Source organism: Gadus morhua, chromosome 3 (genome assembly GCF_902167405.1).
Source record: "Gadus morhua chromosome 3, gadMor3.0, whole genome shotgun sequence".
NCBI lineage: Eukaryota > Metazoa > Chordata > Actinopteri > Gadiformes > Gadidae > Gadus > Gadus morhua.
In genome coordinates, this window is record NC_044050.1 from 9,459,436 (window position 1) to 9,485,447 (window position 26,012).

Below are 26,012 nucleotides of genomic sequence, written 5' to 3' on the forward strand. Positions count from 1 at the left end.
TTGGGTCAATGTGATATATAAACAGCTAAGGAGCAAACAAAAAAACAAACAAATAGGCTATGATCATTTTAAACCAAGAGAATCATTTAAAGTTTATTTAACAATAAATAAAAATAAATATTGATTGACATCTACAAAAATATAGTGTTGACAGTTCATATGGTTCTACTCTTAGTAGCAGACAATTCAGGAAGCATTCGGTGGAGACTCAATCTAGCCTTAACAAAGGGGAATCATCAACTCTGTTTCCGTCCAATAAATCCTTGACGGATTGGAACATTAGCGGGATTTATCCAAATCCTGGACCAATGACGTCAATGATCTGACTTTTCTGCAATACTGCACGAGAATGGAGGGAAACGGACAAATAACAGAGTGCGACGGTTCCCCCTTGAGGCCAAATCTCAGCTCAAGTACACATAAGTAACACAACCGCAACCAGATTCTGAAAACCATCGCACTATTCAGTGTTTTTTAAAACTCTTTGTGTCAACCAATAAATCAAAGGTCGTGCATCATGCCATGTCCCTTCCAATAACCCTCTTTATTTTCAACTCAATAACCTCTTCAGATAATAATCTGCTCCAATCAGCAGTCATTTAAAGCTCTGCCCCCTCCACACCAACCCAACGGCAAACCGCTTTAACGGATAAACCTTTGGCCGACATCATGAATATAACTTTCCGCCCTTGAGATGTCAGGACCAGTGTAAAAATGTCTGCTGCAAATAATTTCGCGCAGGTCAAACGTTAAAGATCCCCCATTCTACCACCGGGCGTGAGGTTGTTTGGCCATTGAAACCGTTTCAAAATCAACGCTACATTGACACCACACTGGTGGGAGTGTCCAACAAAATGCATGAGGGGGGGAGGATCACCCAAGTTGGTACAGTCCTCGGAGTACGCTGGTCTATCCATGATGCAACACCTATCACCCTATCAGTAAGTACAGTCCTCACATCACCACACCTGGAGGTAGAACTTTGGCCCTTGAGCAGAGTTGCCGTGCCTACTAAACCCTCATTTGTCTCACATCCTAAAGTGTAATAAATAAATAAAGTGTCTTTGACTGTCATCAGGTATGTTTCGCTGTCAGCGTTGCATATTCCAAAAGGTTTAAAATGACATCCTCTAGTTGAGCAGGGTAACACAGGGGAGCCCCCGCTGAAACTGTGAAGGCACTCTCGGTGAACACTCATGACAAAGAAGATACAGAGTGAGTTAATACAGCCTAGTGGTACTGTACATTAAACATTTACAGCATTGCATTCAGTAAAAAAGATTAAAACATGGCATGAACCAACAGCCAATGGGGAAGCACAAGACACACATCATGGTTCGTAGTTACAGCTCATGAGCAACCAGAGAGATTTATCGATTGTTCTAATGGATCACGTCGCTATGATCAATGCATACCGTGTTGAATTTCCCAGTCCAGTTAAATTTGGGATGTCATACAAGGGCAATATGTGCCAATCCTTTATGGACTTAATTTCATCAACTCTCTGTAACCTGTTTGAATCATATCCCTAATGCTAAGATAAATGTATCATTGTAAATAAAATGCACTTGAATATAGAAGTGTAACTTTGAAATGTTTTTTTTAGGATGGCTGCAAAAGTCCCACAGCTAGTGTATACGACAGTGACTAAATTAATATAATTGTTCATCGTTAATATTAAAAAGCAGTGAAATCAGGACCAGCATCTTATTGACCTTGTTCCAGCAGGCCCACTGGGCCAGACGCTCAGTGAGGTTAAAAGAGAAGGTGACTCTGTCTTTTTAGAACAAGCTATCAGGAATGTTAAATCTACAGATAAAAAGTTTCAAAAAGTATTTCACACCAACTTTACGTCATGCATAGCAACGCCTACGTTCTTTAAACAAATGTGACAGTTAGACAGGAAAGAGTGGAGTCCAAATCCTAAGTAGAAATCCTTCTTTATGGGTGTCTTCATCAAAAATATTATTATTTGTGAAATTCTTGAAAATATAAAAAAAGCGGCTTTGAATTGAATTTTCTGATTCACGAGAATTGTGGTATCCGAGACTCAGTGACTTATATTTCAGGCTTGGGGCACCACAGTACACCAGAACGTTAAGATTTCTAAAAATACATGCAGGGTTTATACCACTTTGTAAGACAATAATATTGTCGAATACACAAATGATGTGTGAGCCCTAATTTTAAATACTTTACAGGTCTTTGTAAATGTGAGAACAACGGAGTACAGGGATCTAGAGAATGACAAGAAGCATAATATTTGTGGATTGAACACCCAGGTTGTAGAAGTAGTACTAGTCTGAGTATTGTGGTATTGTGTATACAGTGTGAAAATCTTTACAAATCTCAAGGAAGACCAAATACATTTCCCAATAAATATGTACCCCTTTAAATAACGATATTTACTAAATAAATAAAGCAATAAATAACAAAACACATGTAGAAGTCATGATGATTTCAGACATACAGATACAAGAAATGATGTGCACCCGTAAATAAATAAACTATTAAAAGAAATCAATCAAATCGACAGAAAGGTCTAATCAAAGATAGTTATAACTATTGTATTACTTGGACTGGTTGATGGGGAGGGGGAAGAGCCCTGAGTTAAAGTGTGCGCAGAACATTTCCAATGTGTATAGGCCTACTCTCTGCTATTTTTATGCAGTCTGTGTTTAGGTATTGCATAACAACTTTCTCCCAACCTCCACAAGTTATTTGGAGACCGAAAAACAGCGTGATCGTATGTGTATTATGTGGTTTTATATTATAGAATACAAGTTAAGTTTGTAAAGGTTGGCATGCGTCTGCATCCATGGTGAAAAGCAGTGAGGAACTCATGCTACGGCCGGACACACAAATGTAAAAATACGAGTTGAGTTGAAGTGTCCATTTGAGACGCCTTATCACGATCCCTTATCACGGGTGATAAGGGATGAGTGTACCGTTGGTTCTGGGGAGTCCTTTAGACAGAAATAATAATTATAATCCAAAAGAGGGCTGAACAGACTTTTCAATGCAAATGGGCGGGGCTTATTCTACCTGAGCACAGGGGCGCACAGGTGGGCAGACCTTTAATGATGCAGCCGTCACTGTGGTTCACATCATTACTGACATCATATATTTGTCTCGCGAGAGACATATTTCCTGGTTCACAAAACGTGAACTCCTTTCAATAAATGTATATTTGCAATTCCTAATAATAAAATAAAGAAATGCAAAGAAATCTATATTTAAAATGGAAATGGCTCAGATTTGGCAAAATAAATCGTGGGGATTCCTGTTGAAGCCCCACTCCCAGACTAAAGGAGGCTATATTTCTTCAACAGATAATTCACCCAGGGAACCATGGCAACTGTTGCCAGAAGAAAAATTAATAAAAATAGATTTGATTTCACATAATCCTTCAAACATGACATTTTCAATTCTGTAAACTCTTTGGCGTCCAGCTCAAACTTAAAGTAACAAATATAACATTGTAAGAATACAACGAACAACACGTGCAGATTAGTTTTTTTAAAGCATCTTTGCGATGACCTTGCATGGCCAAGACGAAATCCCAATCCCACCCAAACAAAGTGGCACCGGACAGAGGAAGATGGCCGTCATGCAGTTCTCTTCCAGTCTCTTCGAGCAAACAACACGTTATAAAAAGAAATTATAGCGTCACAAATAGCCCCGCTCGTCCAGGCCTTTGGCAGCCACTGGGTTCCACTTTGCGGAGGGCTTATTGCTCGTATGGCCTGTGGAGAGAGGGGACAGTCAAACACATCACCTCAAACAGCCCAGAGCAGGGAGGCGGCCCCTCTGATCACAACGGGAGCACAATGGCTCCAATGCCTGCTAAGATTAGACCCTAAAATATTGGTGCGGTTAAATAGAAAATACAAGCAAAACATATTTTGTATAAGACCTTCTTTGTTGAAGTTTCCTATGTGTTCATGTTTCCTATGTGTTCATGTTTCCTACGTGTTCAGGTTTCCTATGTCTCCTATGTGTTCATGTTTCCTATGTTTCCTATGTGTTCATGGTTCCTATGTTTCCTATGTGTTCATGTTTCCTTTGTGTTCATGTTTCCTCTGTGTTCATGTTTCCTATTTGTTCATGTTTCCTTTGTGTTCATGTTTCCTATGTATTCATGTTTCCTATGTTTCCTATGTATTCATGTTTCCTATGCTTCCTATGTGTTCATGTTTCCTATGTTTCCTATGTGTTCATGTTTCCTATGTGTTCATATTTCCTAGTTTTCCTATGTGTTCATGTTTCCTATGTGTTCATGTTTCCTACGTGTTCATGTTTCCTATGTGTTCATGTTTCCTATGTTTCCTATGTGTTCATGTTTCCTATGTGTTCATGTTTCCCACGTGTTCATGTTTCCTATGCGTTCATGTTTCCTATGTTTCCTATGTGTTCATGTTTCCTATGTGTTCATATTTCCTATGTGTTCATGTTTCCTATGTTTCCTATTTGTTCATGTTTCCTATGTGTTCATGTTTCCTATGTGTTCATGTTTCCTATGTGTTCATGTTTCCTATCTGTTCATGTTTCCTATGTTTCCTATGTTTCCTATGTGTTCATGTTTCCTATGTGTTCATGTTTCCTATGTGTTCATGTTTCCTATGTGTTCATGTTTCCTATGTTTCCTATGTGTTCATGTTTCCTATGTGTTCATGTTTCCTATGTGTTCATGTTTCCTATGTTTCCTATGTGTTCATGTTTCCTATGTGTTCATGTTTCCTATGTGTTCATGTTTCCTATGTTTCCTATGTGTTCATGTTTCCTATGTTTCCTATGTGTTCATGTTTCCTATGTGTTCATGTTTCCTATGTTTCCTATGTGTTCATGTTTCCTATGTGTTCATGTTTCCTATGTTTCCTATTTGTTCATGTTTCCTATGTGTTCATGTTTCCTATGTGTTCATGTTTCCTATGTTTCCTATGTGTTCATGTTTCCTATGTGTTCATGTTTCCTATGTGTTCATGTTTCCTATGTTTCCTATGTGTTCATGTTTCCTATGTGTTCATGTTTCCTATGTGTTCATGTTTCCTATGTTTCCTATGTGTTCATGTTTCCTATGTGTTCATGTTTCCTATGTGTTCATGTTTCCTATGTGTTCATGTTTCCTACGTGTTCATGTTTCCTATGTGTTCATGTTTCCTATGTGTTCATGTTTCCTATGTGTTCATGTTTCCTATGTGTTCATGTTTCCTATGTGTTCATGTTTCCTATGTGTTCATGTTTCCTATGTGTTCATGTTTCCTATGTGTTCATGTTTCCTATGTGTTCATGTTTCCTATGTGTTCATGTTTCCTATGTGTTCATGTTTCAACAGCGGCTATCTTTAGACGTGTGCACAAATCCCAATGAACCAAATGAAGGCAGTAATCCTCCAACATGTCCCAGAAGGCATACCGCTGGCGTCACTCACTTGGGTCCGGTCTGTGTTTGGGCGGGTCCTGCGGGCGCGCCTCGTGGGGGCCGGGGTCTCCGCCGGCCCCCCGCAGGGCCTGCGGGGGGCCGGTGGGCGTCAGCACCAGGGGCCTCTGGTTGTGGTACTTGAGGCGGTACGTCTCCGTCATGCAGTGGTCCACGTTGAAGTACGTCGTCAGGGCGACCTCCGGCCCGGACGTCGCCGCCGCCGCCGCCGCCTGCTGCTGCTCCGCCCCTCCCCCACCCGTCGTCGTCGTCGATGACGATGACCTACGACCGGCGGCCCGCTCCCGCTCCCGCTCCTCGCCGTCCCAAGACGACGCCGTGCTCCGCTCCGGGTCGGAGCCGGACCTGGAACTGGCCTCCGAGCAGGACTTCCTGCCGGTTGTCTCTGACTTCCTGTTGGGGCTGGTGTACGGCGTGGCGTTGGAGGCGGACCTCGGGGGGAGGGGCTCCTGGAGGAGGCGGGGTCTGAAGGTGGGGTGGGTCTGGGACGGGGTCCTCAGGGAGGCGGTCCCGGACGGTCCCTGCTGCTGCTGCAGGGGCGGTTGGGCGCCGGGGGTCTCGCCTGGGGAGAGGATGTGGGGGTGCGGGGGGAGTCTCGGGGACTGGCCGGGGGTCTCGCCGGCGCCGGAGCGGTAGGCGCGGTCCCGGTCCTCGGGCTCCGACAGCGCCAGGTCGTCGGAGCTGTTCCACTCCGAGCTGCTGGTCTTGGTCACGTGCCGGTGGGCGGGGCTTCCGTCGCTGTAGCCTCTGGAGGACCTGCTCTCCGATTGGTCGCTGGGCGGCCCGGTCCGGCTCTCAGAGCTGGTGGAGTCCTTCTCCGAGGGGCCTGCCCTGCGCGCGCCGCTGCTGACGCCGCCGCTCGTTGCGTGCTTGGACTTTCGTCTGGAGAAATAAATCAGCGGATATATTTAAATATTTATACATAAGGAGAGAGAAACCGCCGTCTGGAGTCCATCTGTAGGCATCTGAGACGTAGATATACAATATGGAACCAGTCCCACAGGCCTTTCACAGATGAACTCTGGGTGAGCTCCGGAGATTCAGGTCAGGAGATGATCAGGAGTGGCCCGTTCACACACGCAACACACACCAGAGATAAGCCGCGCTAGTCGTGTTCACACGTATTGGAGACACTCCGTATGCTGTAAGCAAGGGCTTTAGTCCCAATGTTTACAAAACATGGAAGACGGCGGGAGATGCTCCAAGCTCTGTTATTCAGACTATTTTTGCGGTGATAACAACACTGCATTTATGTTGACTTATATAAGAGGCAATATCAACAGAAGAGCGGAAAGCAGAAATAAGCTGGAACGCAGAAGAAGAAGAGAGGCGTACGAAGCAGCTACACTCTTTGATAGGAGCGTCCTCAACACGTCAGCATCACCGCCACACGCTCAGTCTCCATCCTCTCCAATTCTCCAGACTTCACACTGATTGAACTCCGGCGGTGCCGATTCAGACATTGCCGTTCACGCTTACAGCACCACCGGGTATTACCTGGAGAATGCCTGAGTTATGGTGCACATGTGAAAGGCCTACCGGTTTTGTTGAAGAGAGACGTTGGGTACCTTGTGTTTGGACTGGTCTTCAGGTGGGAGGGTAGTCCAGGATCACAGTTCTTCCCCTGGGTCCTGGCCTGTTGTTTACCTGAAGCCACCAGAGGGACAGAGTCGGTGCTTGTACTTTACCTGGACTGGGCAGCGACATGCGGACCATCAGGTCGTTTGCGAAAAATAGCGATGAAAACAGCTAAACAGACACATACACACAGAAACAGACTGTGGGGGTGTGTGTTGAGGATGGCTGGTTCACACAGCCTCACCTGGCCGATTTGGATGTGCACACGTGTTGCACATTGAGTCATCAATGTCATCAAACCAGCCAACACCACAAACAATCAGGGAGAGATCTGCTACGTGGAAACATGGTGCACCAGGCCATGTATCATGATATGCAAAACTTTCCATAACCAATCAACCACCACCCTGTGTTCTTTGTCTGGAGGAGCGCAATAAAAGAAATTCACACACACACACACACACACACACACACACACACACACACACACACACACACACACACACACACACACACACACACACACACACACACACACACACACACACACACACACACACACACACACACACACACACACACACACACACACACACACACACACACCCCCACACAGGGAATATGCTCCCGGCTCAAAACTCAAAAAATCCCCAAATGGAGAACCAGCCGTTCTGGCCCTGAACCATTTCACAGCGGCTGACTGTACTAACTCCACGTCAGGTCAACTTGTTGTGGCCTACATTCAGCCTTCTCCTCAATCTGTTTTCTGGAGCGGGGCCCTGTCTCACCGCCTGCCTGCGTTGCAGTTCTGCCCCGCAGCAACAAGATGGCAGCAGAGTGAAAGTCACAGCAAGGTGAACGGACTGGAGCATGCTCAGAAGAGGGCACCGGGTTTAAAAATAGACGTGTTATGTTTGTTTTTGTTTTTTTTCTTCTTCTGCACCGTTGCCCTGGAGAGACGCGCGCGAGAGGCAGCCAAGAGTTGAACTGTTGGGAGTGCTTGTGCTTGGCTTTGGACTCGTGCTGTACGTCAACGGAAATAAATGAACAAAAGCATCCCATCTAGGGGGAGCAGCGGGCCGCAGCGGCAGCAGTGCTGCCCAGCTGTGCTCCCTGGCCAGGCTTTTTTGGGATTATCCTGGGATTAATGCGTGTGCCGGGGTTTATTTGGTGAATAGGTTAAAGCAAGCTAAGAAGGCAAGCAAATGCACCAACTGCTGTACCCGTATCCATGCTTCACCCTCGGTGCAGTTTGGTGAAGCCCCTTTGAGGGTGCTGTGAATGACATTTGTTTAATGTTTTTTTTTTTTTACTAGTCAGCGATGTAAACTAATTGTTTAAAAATGTATCTTGATTTTTTTGGTAAAAATATGTAACCGTAACATGGAAGATGTTCCTACTTTTATCACTAAAGCAAGAAGTCTGTTTTTACAAAACATGATGTTCATGACCTTTTTATTGTTCATTAAAAAAAAGAAAATCGCTTGAACTTTTTTGCAGATAGATAATAAATAAGATTGTATCTGCACTTTACTGTGTGTGTGTGTGTGTGTGTGTGTGTGTGTGTGTGTGTGTGTGTGTGTGTGTGTGTGTGTGTGTGTGTGTGTGTGTGTGTGTGTGTGTGTGTGTGTGTGTACAGCTTAGAGAAGCACGGATGTAGATCATAGGCCTCTAAAGCTTTTCAACATCGTGTCTATTTCTCAGAACGTTCCTCCTCATAAATCCTCTACGCAGTAACAATGTTGGAAATAGGAAAACCGGCTTGAGTCCAGCGACAGAGAGAAGGTGCTCGGGATCATATTCACCGTCATAGAATGACGGGATGCTGGACTGGCCTCTAGAAGGATATAGGAGACATCTAGTCGATGTACAAGTCCTTCCATGCAGCTCAGTATCTACTCATCCATCATACATTGTTTCAGGGATTACGTGTGTTTTTTTCTACGTTTTCATTTGCTGTAAGCCCAAAGATGCTAGTATTAGGTTATTAGGGTCATCATGGCTGTGTTTGACTATTTAAAAACACATAATGGACAGGAATTAAATTATGATTTAACCACAACAAATAGTACCTTGCAGGGTATCCAGAACGCTGCAGCGCGCCTCGTGTTCAACCTACCTAAATTCTCCCATGTGACCCCCCTTTTCCGGGACCACCACATGCTCCCTGTAGTAGCTCGTATCAGATTCAAGATGATGGTACTTCCCTGCAAGGCGGTCAATGGAACTGCCCCTGCCTACCTCCAAGCGTTGGTCAAACCAAACACCCTAGCTCGAGCGCTCCGCTCAACTACCTCAGCTGGACGTCTGGTGCCTTCGCTAAGAGCAACCAAAGGTTGATCATCAAAGTCATAACTCTTCTCTCTTTTGGCCCCGCAGTGGTGGAACGAGCTCCCTGCCGATGTCAGGACCGCAGAGTCGCTCACAAGCTTCCGCAAAAGACTCACCTGTTCAGAGTTCACCTAGACTCTGCATAGCTACCTCCCTGTTGTACTTCCTGGCACTTGTGCAATGTACAAGTGCAATGTACGCACTTATAGTATGTCGCACTTAGTATAGTACTTAGTTGTTTAGTATCTTATCCTAGCTATCTTTGTTGTATACACTGGGAATGGGTTAACCTAGCGATTGTTATTGCTGGCACTTGGTTCTATGAACATCCTTACTATACCGACAGCGATATATTGTTTATACTTCTTATGAGAAATGTACTTTTGCAAGTGGCATGGGATAAAAGCGTCTGAATGTAATGTAAATGTAGTATTTGAGTGAGTTTTAAGGCAAGACGTTATAGATATAGACTTAACTTACCATTGTGTGGAGGAGAACGCATTGCACTTTGTTTTTGATGCGGCTGGCCCTTGCTAAATAAAAGCAAAAAACACAAACAAGGGTTGTGGATTAAACCTCTGGTGAAAGGGTGAGGACACCCATTCAGAAAATCAAACCCATTATAATCGAAGATTTTCATCTGGTAAACCTGCCTGTTTCGAACAAAATGGAAACCATTTTTCTTGGACCCTGTCAACTTATGCAGACTGGAACGGATCAGCGACTTTGCTCGAGGAACTGTCCCTTGGTGAGGTCTCCTAAGCACTAGAGGAGCTGTCCCTTGGTGAGGTCTCCTAAGCACTAGAGGAGCTGTCCCTTGGCGAGGTCTCCTAAGCACTAGAGGGACTGTCCCTTGGTGAGGTCTCCTAAGCACTAGAGGAGCTGTCCCTTGGTGAGGTCTCCTAAGCACTAGAGGGACTGTACCTTGGTGAGAAGGTCTCTGGCGGCAGCCTCCTGTCCTTGCTGGTGGACCCGTCCACTCCGGGTGAGTCCGGGTTGGTGGAGCCGCTGCTCAGGCGGTCGCTGCTCTCGTAGCCCGACTCGGTCCTCTGGATGGTCCAGGTGTCGCTGCGCAGCAGGGTGCGCGGGCCTCCCCCTCCCCCTCCCCCTCCCCCTCCCCCACCCCCTCCCCCACCCCCACCCCCTCCTTTGAGCCGACCCGGCCGGCTCTCCGACTCCACGGAGCTGTGGCTCTCCGTCTCCAGACGCTGCTCGTCCTCGTAGATGGTCATCAGACACTTCTGCTGCTGCTGCAGCTGGCGCCGGTCACCGTCCCCCCCCCCGACGCGGGTCTGGGCCGGGTCGCGGCTCTCCCCTCGGGGGTGGAGCTGCTCCCGCTCCCCGCCTCGGGTGTGAGCCGGATCGCCGTCCCCCCCTCGGGCCTGGACCGGCTCGCGAGTCGCCCGGCTGCACTGGGGGGACGGCTGGGCCGGTCGGCTGCCGGGGCAGGGAGAGGGTTTACTCAGACGGCGCCCTACCAGCGCAAGGCCGCCCAGAGAGCTGCACGAAGGCGGGGCTCACTTTGAAAAAACATTACAACCATAAAAGTCTAAAAAAAGACATGGGTCAGCACGGGTCTCCCCAAGATAGGAAATGACAAGACACAAACGCTACAGCAGACAGACTTCGAGTGTGGAGGTTGGTTTCGTCGGGTTTAGATTGAGAGGCCTTGAGTGGCAGAAGTTACGTTTTATACTTTTTAACAAGATTAAAGTGTTGAACGTGTTACACCCTCCCATGATGTCGGTGGGAGCTACAAGCGGCCTCACCATGCCTGGGTGGGGCCCTGGGACCCCAGGAGGTGGTGCGGCAGGGTCGGGTGGCGCCGCAGCTCCATGTCGCTGAGCACGCTGTCCACGTTCAGCACCTCCCTCACGGGCCGCCACGTGGCCTTGGGCCGGCTCCCCCGGGCCTTCTCTGGGGGCTCCTGGGGGCCGCTGTCCGGGTCGGGCCGCCCGGGGGAAGAGGAGGAGGAGGAGGAGCTGGTGATGGCGCTGTTGGTGGACCTCCGGCTGCTGGAGGCTGGCGCTCCACGCGGCTCCTGAATGGCCCTGCTGGTAGAGGTGGAGGTGGGGGTGGGGGCGGGGTGCCCAGAGGCCTTGTCCGGACGAGGACCGGAGCCGGAGCCCCCACCCCGCGCCTTGGGCTCGGCCGGCGTCTTCAGGCCGTTCTCCAGGGGAGGGGACAGTCTGCAGTACGGCACCCCTGGAACAGAACGCCACCGGTTCACAACCACGATAACCATACCCCCTGATCCTACTGGACCATACACCCTGATCCTTCAGGACCCTGATCCTACAGGACTGTGTCATAGAGACCCCTTCACTGACACACTGGACAAACACCATGAACCAGAGACCAGGGTCGATGGCAAAGAAAGAAGTTGTATTTCTCAGGAGGGATCAGCAACGAAAACAAGCACCTTTAGAGGACATACACTGACGGGCACTATTAAGCGAAAGGATTGCATAGCAGCGCATTTCTCAAGGATTACGGCTGCAGCAATCTGGCTAAATAAATACTAGACCAATTCACAAATTAATTGACCCATTGGTCAATTAGACGCAAATTATCGGCAAATGGGTCCAAGATCTCCTTTAAGCACCGTCAAGTTAATTGTATTTGTTTAGCCCTTAATTAGACAGTTCCAGTCTCACACACACACACACACACAGACCTTTTTGCTGCACGTGGTCAGTTCTGTGATGCCCTCGGTCCTTCTTGGCGGTCGCACAGCCTCGGGGGAAGCCCTCCATCTTGGGACTGCTGAGAGGGAGCCTCACTGCGGAGATCGTCAGAGTTGACCAAAGGACAATGACAGATCATTCACCAACCATGACGCCTGTCGATATTTTCTCATGCAGGGTTAGCATCTCCCATAAATGTGTGTGATAGGTCTGCAGACCGAAACCTGAGAAGCTTGAAAGCTTGGGTAACCTTTGGTGAGACAAACACAAGAGCCACCGTGGAAGACAAGCAAACCACCCGGTGCCTCCAGACTGACCACACAATCATTCGTTATCTCCGTGGCACACTCAGTGGTCTATAGTTTGCAGTCCCTGAGATGCAGAATATCATAACAAAGTGATAAGGCTGTAGCCAAGGGTTCCACAGACCATGTTGGGCCTCCTTAGTATCATGGCTCCATGCTCTCCACATTATGATTCAACCTGCCATCCACTCTTTCAACCGTCTAACCAGAAGTTGGGTCACGTTCAAAGTTAGTTTTACGCTCAGCACATTGCAGGAAGAAATCACGACCTGGCTTTAGTTCTAAGAAAAAGACAATTGTTTGAAACCCGATTTGCTATGAGGACACGCGCTCCCACACATGAATGCAACTGGGGAGGCCCAGAGGCCCTCTGGGGCCTGAACGGACCTCCACTGTAGCCTGCAGTAGATTGAGGGGCCAGTAGTGGGCTGTGAAGGCCCTGGCTGCCGCTGCAGGGCCCTGCATTCTGCCTGCCTGCCTCAGGCTTCGTGAGTCCATTCACTGTGGACACACAACACGCTTTTATCAAGCAAGGACGCACTAAGGCTTGTACATAACCCAATCTATTGGTTTAGGTCATAACAAAAGGATACAATTGGTCCAAAGGGTTGTTAGGCGGGATTTATAGTCGCCATAATGCCAAGTGCGTGGAGAATTTATGCACGGCTATGGCGTGTATAATCGCTGTTCGCCGTAACGTTGTTGTGGACGGGCAGTTTGAGTTGGCAACACGCAACAAAAGGGGCCAAACTATAAGCCGAGTTTGATTCTAATGGAGATTACTTTTCACAAATGAATGGTGTATAAATAATTAAATAAAATAATGTTTTAAAACAAATGACAAAATATTACTTCAAAAAATATACTTCACCATCAAATAATTGATTGATTTTTAAGCCATGAGGAAAAAGGTTTGCGAAGGGGATGAGTAGAACTACAGGCTCTCAATGCGGCAGCCAGGCTGTGCTGTCATTATTGCTCTTGTAGATTCAGATTGACTCAATCTCATATGCATACGCAGGGGAGGCGATTCTCCCTCAAAACAAACACTGGTTTAATCCCAGTTTATGGCAAGACAGACACTTGTCGCCGAGAGAGCAACACGAATGTTGCTAAAACATTAGAATTGTTGGGTAGAAGCTGCAGAATATAAGAGGAAACTGTAGAGGGTAGAAACCAAATGAGCTGTAAAAGCTATCGCATTTGCTGCATTGCTTCTCCATGTTATAACTGACACGCTCTTCAACTGAAATGTATGTAACAAATAAAACACAACTCCAACACAATCATGTAGACATGGAAGCACAAGTAAGTAACATAAGCTATGACGTGCTTGAACAGCCTCCTTTCTCCGGGGTCGTGGTGGATTACAACTCTATCAGGACTTGTTTAACATTGAATAACAGTAACTCAGAGTGGCGTGAACTAGCCTGATCTGAAGGTTAACTGTAGATCAACAATCAGCAGAAATGTCATGTTATTGCAACCACGAGGGGAAAACAAAATTGTAGATGGAAAGCTGGAACCACATACAAATACACATCCCTCCTAGAAGGCAAAGATGACAAATCGACATGGAATCATGACCTACAGGAAGGAACTACCAAAGCGTTCTGGTTCTAAGCTTCAGCTCCAACTAAAACTAGTCTCACAACACAATCCATTTTCCACAAACTTCTAAACCGCTACATTCTGAACACTAACCAAACAAATTACTTACAATGTTTTCCCCCAAACCAGGGCCTCGGTCCCATGCCCGCCGGGATGCCCGGGCTCAACACAACCGCGCAACAATCCATCTAAACGCAGACGGACGCCATTTTGCCCCCTCCCGAAAAAAAGAAAAAACAGAACAAAAGAAGACAGAAGACAAACCCCAGCAGGAGCAGGTCAGAGACTGGAGTCGGACAACATGGGAAGCATCTGGCAGGACTGAGCTGGACCGAGCCAGAGCAGGGAGGGAGAGAGAGAGAGGCGAGGGAGCAGGGATTAAGGCAGGGCGCGTGGGTTATAATCTGCCCGCGTTGGCCTGTGCCAGGTTCAACCCAGAACACCGGGCTGGGGGGAGATCTCCCTGGCATGGGGAATGGTTTAAACCTACTCTAAAACAATCCCAGCGCCGCACACACATGCACAACATAATCGCCTGTGTTGAGGTGAAATTGTTATTATTTAAATGACGCAATTTGTTGTAATGAAATTATTGTTTTTAATGCGTTGGCGGGAACAGCGAGGTACATTTTGGAGGTACTCTGAGCGATTGTTTTGGCGCGGAGGTGAGCAGGGTGGAGTTTAGCAGGGGATGGCAGCACGATCCCCGCTGTAATCCGTATCAAACTACTCATCTCATCGCCGGTGCTTTACACATTTTGTTCCTGTTTTAATCCACCTGAGGTACGGAGTATTACCGCTCGGAGTTGGATGTGATCCCTGAACCGAACACCTGCATGCCTGATCTCATGAGTAGGAACATTGACAGTAGAAGTGGGAGTGTGTCAAAATTCACCCCAAACTTTTTGCTCCCATCCTTATGCATGAAGTAAAGACGGACACAAACTTTGTCTATTGCTGTGAGACTAGTGTCGAACCGTGTTCCAGCTCCAAAGCAACGTACAACTTAGACTTCAGATACATGTAGGACGTACAGGCGTTAGAAATCCTGCTTGAAGATAACAGACAGGCGGAGGACATTGGGAGATGAACCCGGAAATTTCAGCCTGAAGTCCACAACACAAATTTCCAGCACCTCATAAAAAAAGAAAAACGCTCAAAACACCTTGGCGTTCAGGTCCCTGAATAGTTGCACACATTACGTCTATTTTCTATTCTGTCTGTAAAAACAGTGTTTTAACAGACAGAGTGTTCAACAGATTTGTGGTTGAGATCTGTGCTTGAAAACACGTTAAAAAATAACTAATCTGTATTGTTTCAGTGTTTGTAAATGTGTAGAGAAATGTGCAGCAGGTGCACCGTGCGGTGGTGACGCAGTCTGGACATCACCGGCCAACGAGCGTGGACCAAAGCGCTGTGGACCGGCGGCCCCTGGCTGGACGGCCCGCTGGCGTTACCTGCGATCTCCCCGTTGACCCCGTTGGTCCTGTAGCGGGGGCACATGGTGGTGTGGCGGGGGGCGTCCTCGCTGGAGATGTGGGTGCCCTCCGGGTTGGTGTAGAAGATGAGCAGCGGCTGGTAGTGGCCGCGGATGCACTTGGACGCCACGTCCTTCCACTTTGACCCGATCTGCAACACACAGGTCTGGTCTAAGGGCGCGTAACACACACACATATAGGCATGGACGGCTTGAATGGGGGTGGACACCCTCGCCATGGAATGAGATGGGACTGTGTCACAGTATTCCCCTCTTTAACGTGTACAGCACTATTTTATGAATGGAACTTCCTCTATAGCTGAATTTTTGATAACTTATGGAAAGTGGCCCATATTTTAGAATTTGAACTAGCCCAAAAACCCAGCTAGGCCAAAATGCTAGAAGGGTGTTACGTGTACGGATGTACCCTCACCAAAGAAAAAAAATTGTTAACCAAAACGATGTCGTCACAGCATTCGTGAACGCTTCACATAAAGATTTGTAGCGTACCACTGCAAGCAGAAGTGCGCTCACTGCGCGATCCACAGTTATGATTCACCAAACAGTTGGTATGGTTGGTTGCAGTCTGCCACCTCACCACTAGAGGCCACTAAACCCTCCACAACCCCCCTTTAATCCTCTACTGACTGTAGACGTGCAAAGGCGCTGACCTCTTTGACGGTGGCGTCGTCGAAGAACACCCACTTGCAGGACTTGCTGTGGTAGGCGAAGGCCGAGTAGTGCTTGCTGGAGAAGCAGATCATCCCCACCAGGTGGAGTTCGCTCCGCTTGGCGTTGTCGTCGGTCACGCGGTTGAACATCTGGGAGGAGAGCACACACACAAACATGGTTGGACGACCATTTGGTAATACTTCGTGCTATCAGACACGTTGCTGATCGCTTGGACAAAACTTGTTTTTTAGTTTCCAATAATTGTTATGGGTTTATTATTTTGCTTTGGATATCAACTGAAAGGAACTAAGAAAATTGATTACAATTATGTCCTGTGTGTTTTGTCAGGTATATTTAAATATTCTCCAACGATGGGATGCGATAAAACTTAGAAACGACATTGCTGCTAACAAGATGGCGTCACACAGCCCAGTCACTTGTGTTCATGGCGTTCGTCCAGACTCCATGTTGTACAAGTTGTTCTCACCCCTGATAGGTTGAGGCGTGGGCCGAGGGAGCGAATCACGTCGTCCGTGAGGTCAGACTGCTCGGCGTCCCACACAAAGCCGATCGTCACGATCTCTGGACAGTTCATCAGCACACGCCTGATCCTGATGCTTTGACCACACTGGCTCTACACACGCACACACACACACACACACACACACACACACATACACACACACACACACACACACACACACACACACACACACACACACACACACACACACACAGAATCGGATAGAAACACATACACACACACAGAACCCACACACACAGATCCCCCCCCACACACACACACACACACAGACCCATCAAGACACGCACACACACACACACACACACACACACACACATACACACACACACACACACAGACACACACACACACACACACACACACACACACAAAGAATCACACACACACAGACACACACACACACACACACACACACACACACACACACACACACACACACAGTCCCAGAAAGACACACACACACACACACACACACACACACAGACACACACACACACACACACACACACACACACACACACACACACACAGTCCCAGAAAGACACACACACACACACACACACACACACACACACACACACACACACACACACACACACACACACACACACACACACACACACACTCACAAAACCAGAGGCACAATCAAACACACACACACTCAAACACACACAAATCCGGATGCACAACCAGAGGCACAAACAGACACACACATGGCCAGATGGAGATGCACAATCAAACAGACACCACAGACTCACACACACACACACACACACACACACACACACACACACACACACACACACACACACACACACACACACACACACACACACACACACACACACACACACACACACACTTTATTTGAATGTGAGCCAGTGAAGTATTTTAAGCCCTGGATAAAGGGCTTTATAAATAAACTTAACTTGATGTTAAAATCGAGTGTAATTCTAGACAGCTTTGAGCTCCCAAAATAACAACTCTTTGACAACAAAGTGAGAATAAAACGTGACATTTGTAGCAAGCGAAACTGGCCTCGGTTATGTCACAACATATGTTTCCTTCAGTCCTGCGTCGCTGCGAAATGAATGACAACCGCATGATGCAGATATGCTGAAGAACACGGGGGGGGGGGGGGACAGATACAGGACACTTAGCCACGCGGCAATGTTACACACACATACACACACACACACACACACACACACACACACACACACACACACACACACACACACACACACACACACACACACACACACACACACAAGTGGCCGCCAGCCGTAGCCAGGGCACAGGACAACAACAGTGGATAAGCCGGTCCCGCTATTTATAGCCCATCTCCAGTCTGGCGCCCGCCCCTTCCGGATGCTTCAAGTGCAGCGCTACAGAAGACCGGGACAAAAGTTTCTACCCCTGCCTCGACGGGCGCGCTCTCGTCCTTGTCTCCGTAGAGGCGTGTTCGCTGCACTTGTCTGTCCCTACGCGTCACATATTCACAGCTGCCAGGTGAATTGTAAATACACAACAACCCAATGGGAGTTTAATCCTTAATACAGTCATTTATCAGGAAAAATATAAATAATAATAAAGACCCATTGATTTGTGCATTGTGCGGAAGGTGTGATTAAATTGTGACGATATGAACGTGTGATTATATTGTGACGATATAAACGTGTGATCATATTGTGACGATACAATCGTTAGATTATAATTTGACGATATGAACGCGTTATTATATTTTGACGATATGAATGTGTGATAACATTGTGACTCTATGAATGTGCTCACGTTGTCCAGTGCTAGTTTACTGGTTACTATGCTGAAACTCTGCATGCACATAATGCATACTGTTCAAATGGCCGCAAACAAAAACATCAACTCATCTCAGTGTGGGTTCATTTTAAGCCCACGCCACCAACAGGCGCTCCGACTGTAACCGCACACGGCGTGTCGGGGCTCAGCAGCGCCATGATGTCACCGAGCGCAGGGTGGACTCGGGCGGCGGCGGCGGCGGCCGGGGTGTGATTACAAACAAAATCCCTCTCAGAGAGGACTAGTGTGAATTTGGAAATAAATCGGTGTCAGCGTGCGGATTACGGCACACCGCCGCGTCTTTCAACCCGGCAAAACTTCCAAAGAGGCCGTAGGCGGATGACTCCCAGTGGGTGGGGCTGTGGGTGCCCCCGTGCAGGGGGACGGAGGGGGGACGGAGACGTACCGGGCAGCTGCGGAGGTCTCCTGAGGTGTTGGCGGCCTGGAGCAGCTCCCCGAACATGTCTGCACGCTGGCGCTCGCTCTTCCCCAGCAGGCCGTCCAGCTGCTGACTGGGGGGACAAAGGGGGCGGGGGGGCTCATTGAGAGGGGGCCCTGACCCTCGACCCCACACCGTCTGGGTCTGCTCCAGTGAAGATGTCCGTTTTGTCCATGATGTTTTTGGTTCATATAATTTTTGCGGAAATTGTCAATAATTATGCTTTTTTTTTTTAATTATTTTTCTTTTTACTTTAAGTCACTATAAGTCACTTCAACATGTAATTATTACAGCTCTATGATGCATCTTATTTTTTTAATGAATTGTTTGAGTTGTTTCCCTTGTTTAATAATTTCAGTTTTGCGTGATTCAACGAAATCTGACACATAAGGGCATGGAAATGAAAGGTCTGACTTTTTGGTGATAACATGACAGTTTCAATGTTATTATTAAAAAATACAACAAAACATAATATATATTTATATTAGCATTCCTCAAGCATGTAGAACGCATGGAACATTGCAAGAGAAAATGTAAAAAAATTAAATGTGTTATGCAGTGAAGGAACGTACCATAATGCAGTGGGGGGGGGGACATAATGTACCAGCAGTGAAGGAGCATACCATAATGCAGTGGGGGAGACATAATTTACCAGCAGGGTGAATTGCGTTACGCAGTGAAGGAACGTACCATAATGCAGTGGTGGAAGGAACGTACCATAATGCAGTGGTGGAGACATAATGTACCAGCTCGGTGAAGGGGTGCGGGTCCGAAGATGCTCCACAGCTGCGACAAACAAACTGTTGAGGAAAAGATCCAGAGTTCACGATATCAGTACATTTTCTTTGTAATATACGTCTACTTCACATCACGTGTGATGTGATGGTATACCCTCAATGAATTCATCGAACACAATTCGGTAGTATACCCTCAACGAAGTCATCAAACACATAACCTAACCCAGAATTCAACTGTCTCTAGGCGCACCTGCTCATAGAGAGTCATGGCAAACTTCTGGTGCGTGATGCAGGATTTCGAGGAGCATCCGTCGGTGGCCGTGTCAGAGACGATGTGCAGGTGGATGCGTTCCAGGATGTTCTCCTACAGGGTCAGGGACAAAGATATTAATAAGGGATGCAAATCTAAACTTATTGGTCATTATTCTGATATTCGTAATGTTTTCCTAATGCTCATACATTTTACAGAAAAAACACCTCAACACAAAACTAGAATAAAACTGTAGTTAATATCTGCAATGAACCATTAACCTATTGTTATTACACATTTTTGGCTGCTATTTTCAATTGTAATAATTTAACAGGTGGATATATTGTAGTTCAATGTTCTGTTTTAATATACACTATTTAATAACATAAGCAGTGGTACAATGAGTGCATGTGTTTATAATAGAGCTGTCAGTTAAACGCGTTATTAACGGCGTTAACGCAAACCAATTTTAACGGCGTTAAAAAAATTATCGCGCGATTAACGCAATTATTTTATTTAAAAAAAAAATAAAAAGATTTTTTTTTTTTTTTTTCTTTGGCTCAAAACAAAGAAGCAGTAGCCTGACTGCTATGTTCAAATGACATTTGTTCAAAGCAGTCGTTTAATTGCACTATAGGCTCTTTTTTTGTATCGTCCTGTTTTGATCAGTATATGCCAATGTTGTTATCAATAAAAAATCATTTGCACAAGGCAAGCCGATGCACTTCACCATGTTGATAAGAGAAGTAAAATGAGAAGAATTATGGGACAAAAAAATCAAGGGATATTTAGCATAGAAAAATAATTTGTGATTAATCGCGATTAATCGTGAGTTAACTATGACATTAATGCGATAAATCACGATTAAATATTTTAATCGCTTGACAGCTCTAGTTTATAAGCATGGCAGGTCCCAGTGGGAATCTAACCACTGACAGTGTTAATGTTATTCTCGAGTACCAATTGACCTAGACAGCACCATCATCGCTAAATAATGCAAATGCAAATCTAGTTAGTTACTCCTGCTGTTGGCCCCAAACCTTTCTCCTCCGTCATCCATTTTGTATTATTCTGTTCACAATATGAACAGCTGGGCGAGACGCAAATCTCTTGGGGGCAATTTCAAACAAAAACCAGCTCCGAACAGAGCACAACTCCTTGGAAAAGTCTCACACTAAAATGCTGGCTTTCCATTTCAGATAACAACCGAGCCTCTCGCTTTCGGATCACATTGTTCTGTCTTGACAGCGGTGTAAGATCAAGGGACAGAAGGAAGGAACGGGCCGGTAAAAGGTTTTCTTTAATCTTTCTACTCCTCAGAGTCACAGTAGAGCACAACAAGCCAGTGCTTTAATCCATCAGATAGCACCATCCTTCTTCTACATCTCTGCCTCAAAGTGTTCCTTTAAAGCAGTGGCTTACTGAACCCAGCCAGCCACCAAGTGGGTCGCACTTGGTGGTGGCACTTGGTGGTGTCAAAAGGGAAAAACAGGATTTAAAAAAATGTATGCTTGCTGATATGTCCTGAAAATTATATTTCTCTACTGATGACCAACCGGCTATAAATAGAGAAATACTCATACTTTTACTTTTGACAAGGTAGTGAAAGTGTGTTAATGCCCTGAATACTAGCTGGGTAGGGGACGGAGAGTATCGGAAGGTGGTTGATGGCATGAGAAGGTTCTGTGACCCTGGTGTAAAGGGGGGGATAAGACGTGTTTCAGGCTGGGGGGCTGGGGGGGGACTCACGAAGCACTCGGCGGCATCGTCCATGAGACCCAGCTGGAAGCGCTGCTCGTCCTTGAAGGTCTCGGCCAGCGCGTTGCGGAGGCTGTCTGATGCCAGGGTGCGCTCCCTGCTCTGCTGGAACTGCCCAAATATACTCTGTGGAAACAGAGTGCGCACGCACACACAAAAAGCAGGCATGCACACACATGCACACACATGCAGGCACGCACACATGAACACACATTCACACACATGCACACGCAGGCAAGCACAAACACACGCATGAACACGCACGCAAGCACGCACGGAAAGAACAACAGTAAAGGAATGTTTTTAAAGATAATGCTGGAAGTTCATCGTGATAACCGCTATCATCATATTTTCCATATTGCCATGCAGCCTAAAGCACAGACTACCTCATCAGCAGAAACTGAATCGGAATACTGCTTTTTCTTTTAGTTTATTAATACAAATCTAAAACGATTCTGCAGAAAATGAATGTGACGACAATACAATATATTTACTGTTCTAAAACATGATGAAATAAAAAACAACGAACCTTCAAAGCACAGAAAATACACGCATCTCCAAGACAAAAGTGCCCTGAGAGTTGTCTCAGGCTTCTCCTGAATATATCTAACTGCCACAGCACCTGTAGAAACAAAACCACACACAGGCCATCTAAAGGGAATGGTCGATAAAGACATGATTTGAGTATCCTGTATATCATTAAGAGTAAAGGATTGATTCTGTGAGTGTTACAGGGCACATAACTAATGAACTATTTCAAACGGTGTCTACTATATCAGCATAGGGCTTGTACATCAGAAGGCCTCATGGGATATTCGATGGCGATAGTCCGCCATATTCATAGGACTCTAGAGAGTCGTAGTGCTGTAAAATCCTAAATCAGAGCAAATAACGTGTAACCTAGGCTGACGTCTTGCATGAGAAATGCTTTGGCAGTTTAAAACCCAACATTGTCTTCCCGTAATAAAAACACTCCAATGATGTTATGCTCCCTAATTGGTGGGGTCATTGAGACGCCGAGTCGGGACGTAAAAGACCGACGCATCAGTTGTTGTTTTTTTACAGCATACGCCAGGAGTTCTTCCTAGGATTACATGTTCTTTTACTAGCAGTCATTCTGAGGTTTTACCTATAACAGCGGTTTGTTAACTATTAAACTATATTACCTGAACAGCACTGTTGAGGAAGCAGCTGTTCTGGCCCGGTTCGTTGAGCAGGCCTTTGGTGAGCGCTAGGGACAGCATGCTCCCTGGCTGGTAGGACTTCTTCAGGGCCCCTCCAGGTTTCTTGAACAGCTTCACCCAGGCCATCGAACTCGACCCCGTACCTTAAAACCAAAATCATGCATTAAGTAAGGAATATACCAAGACAGGCGTCCCGTTGTTTCAAATAATGAAGAACTGTGGAGAGATTGGATCGAGGTGAAGCGGAGGCTATTTACCGCAGAAGAAGTGAGGGGTTAACACTTTACAATATAGGAAATTAATTACTAATTCATTAAAATGGTCTTCCACGGTACTTTGAGGGTACTGTTTTTGCGGTTGGATTGAAACTTATAAATAGTTGTGTTTCAGTTATTAATGTTGGAGTTGTAGCACATTGATTCGGAAACGTTACAAAGGCAGAGGTGTGGGGAAATAATGTACACCCTTGGAATGTTATTGACCGATCAGGATTAAACAATTAAACAATGCTGGAGCAAAGGATCTTAACAGTCATTTAGGTGTTGTTTTTGGCACAGTCACAGAGTATGCAAGTGTTGATGTTTTTCTCCGCTCTACAGTCTAACCTCATTACAAACGGTCTAAAAACAGCTTCAGACAATGAGGGCGTCTGAAATAATATTAGCTCCACAAGTCTTTGATTTTCTCAGGATTACAATAACATATTCCACAATAGCGGCACATTTCCATGTGTTATTAATATGCCTCATACAATCCTCAATCTTCATTTTTGTTTGTGATTCGATTCGATTGATTTATCGATTGATTACTTGTTTAAAACATCCTTTAACTATCTGGATCTTGATTTTGGTAGTTCTAAAAACCAGTTGGAGACATTGGACAGGGCTGTCGTTGCATCACTAATCCAAATGGATGAGCAGCGCGGTGGGTTGCCAGATGCATCGTGTGTTTATCCCCCTTGACCGGTAATCTGGGATCCAGCAGTCCTATTATGATATGGCAAAACTTCCGGAGGGAGAAGCCACAGAGCCAGCGTTTACAGATCCATATCTCCAGCCAAACGATTGGTTGAAATAGATACGTCAGGAAGACGAACGCCCCGTTCACCCAGATTGAAGCTTGAAGAATTGATCAGAATTTATGTTTGAATCTAAAGTCCGCTCTGTGGGCCTACCTTGACCGGGGACAAGGGGGGTCTTGCTGTAGCTGGACATGGTGGGCAAGGGGAGCAGGTAGGGGGGTCTGGCCATGGCCTGTAGGCTGTCCTCTAGCCCCACACGCCTCCAGGGCTGCTGGGGAGGGAACGCAGCATGCTGCTGGATTCAGCCCGGCGCTGGCCCGGAGCTACTGGTGGACATCGGAGGACGACACAGTGGAGACCTGCTGGGGCAAGCAGAAGGGAGGACGTTGGTTATGAGGACTGACGTAACCAGCATGGACATTCATCATGAGGACTGACGTAACCAGCATGGACATTCATCATGAGGACTGACGTAACCAGCATGGACCTTCATCATGAGGACTGATGTAACCAGCGTGGACATTCATCATGAGGACTGACGTAACCAGCGTGGACATTAGTTATGAGGACTGACGTAATCAGCATGTATGTTAGTTAGGAGGACTGACATAACCAGCGTGTATGTTAGTTATGAAGACTGACATAACCAGCGTGTATGTTAGGTATGAGGACTGACATAACCAGCGTGTATGTTAGTTATGAGGACTGACATAACCAGCATGTATGTTAGTTATGAGGACTGACATAACCAGCATGTATGTTAGTTATGACAACTGTAACTACCTAGCGTGGACGTTAGTTATGAGGACTGTTTCCAGATACAGCAATTAATTCTGTTTTGTTCAGTTGAAAACAGTTTGACGGTTCAAACTGTTCATCACTGTTCATCTAAGCGTCTTAGAGTACCATATTAAGCGCTATATAAATTTCATTTATTATTATTATTATTATTATTATTATTATCTTCATCATCTCATCTTTGAACTTGAGACACAGAATGCTTTAAGAAAAAACTATTTCTAATCAGTTTTGAATTCTAAAATGTTATATACATCCTAATAAATAAAATAAAAATTAAAAAACATAAATAATATATACAAATGAGTGGATATTTTAATGAAAGGGTACAAAATGTGACTTGATATATTTGATATGATAAATAAGACTTTTGAATGTATGCAATATCATACTGGACTGTGTGGTGATGATGGTGAGGATGTATATGGTTTAGAAAATGGAAACGCAATCTTAAAAACCAAAACCGTGTTGACATAATGAGTGTGTGTCTGTGTGTGTCTGTGTGTGTGTGTGCGTGCGTGCGTGCGTGCGTGTGGTTGTGAGTGTGTGTGTGTGTGTGTGTGTGTGTGTGTGTGTGTGTGTGTGTGTGTGTGTGTGTGTGTGTGTGTGTGTGTGTGTGTGTTCCCTTCTGACCGTTAGCTGTTCATTGATGGCGAATGAACGGCACTATTATCACTGTTCTCCACATGTATCCTCTATTACTGCTACAGATCTATAGGCTATGCCTGTGACACATTCATCGCCCGGGTAAACCATGTGATGTCATGCCGCGCCACTCTCCCTACCAGGGTTCAGCAAGAGGGCTGTTTTACATTGACATTACCGACTGAGTTGTCATGCCGTGGTTATTTTTCACCAGCAAAATAAGCAATGTTTTCCCAGCGACATGCATGCTTCCATAACGCACGTCAACTGCACCATGGGGCAAACTGGTGCAGTTACAGGACACACTACATAATATGCCGCAACTTCCACTGCTCTTTAGTTCACACATATACAACCATTGTTGTGCAAAACAGAAAAATACAGCATGCTCTGTTCTCGTGGATACTCGCCTTATAACGGTCCAAGGGGATTGACTCTGCCCGCCCACACCGCAAGCAGTACGGGCAGTCGGGTTGTCAACAGACGAATGTAATACAGCAGCGTCTTCCTAAATCTTCCAGATAAATGGACTTTAATGCCACTGCAGATACGTCGAAGGCGAAGTGCGCCGAGCGGGTCCGCTGACTGGTGCTGGTGGTGGCAGCGGAGAGAGGGGAGCTACAAGCGCTGCCGCTAGAGAAACTCGCTTCAGATCAATCCCAGCCCCTCCGATCACCGCTATGAGCCAGTACCGTTAGTCCTTTCGACAGCACAAAAA

At 46.2% G+C, this 26,012-nt stretch overlaps 1 protein-coding gene across 1 annotated transcript; it reads right to left on the bottom strand.

The window, feature by feature from the left end:
- Positions 1 to 62: 62 nt before the first annotated feature.
- On the bottom strand, positions 63 to 24,210 carry usp53b (ubiquitin specific peptidase 53b). The gene is made up of 17 exons (XM_030350965.1): positions 24,005 to 24,210; positions 22,813 to 22,973; positions 22,176 to 22,268; positions 21,638 to 21,772; positions 19,889 to 20,002; positions 19,619 to 19,701; positions 18,869 to 18,974; positions 16,588 to 16,734; positions 16,100 to 16,249; positions 15,409 to 15,580; positions 12,026 to 12,130; positions 11,118 to 11,553; positions 10,273 to 10,785; positions 9,829 to 9,881; positions 7,008 to 7,086; positions 5,432 to 6,321; positions 63 to 3,746 (listed from the first exon to the last, which is right to left on the bottom strand). The coding sequence occupies exons 1-17, from the start codon at positions 24,078 to 24,080 to the stop codon at positions 3,670 to 3,672; spliced, it is 3,390 nt and encodes a 1,129-aa protein (XP_030206825.1). The 5' UTR covers positions 24,081 to 24,210; the 3' UTR covers positions 63 to 3,669.
- Between the last annotated feature and the right edge of the window lie 1,802 nt (positions 24,211 to 26,012).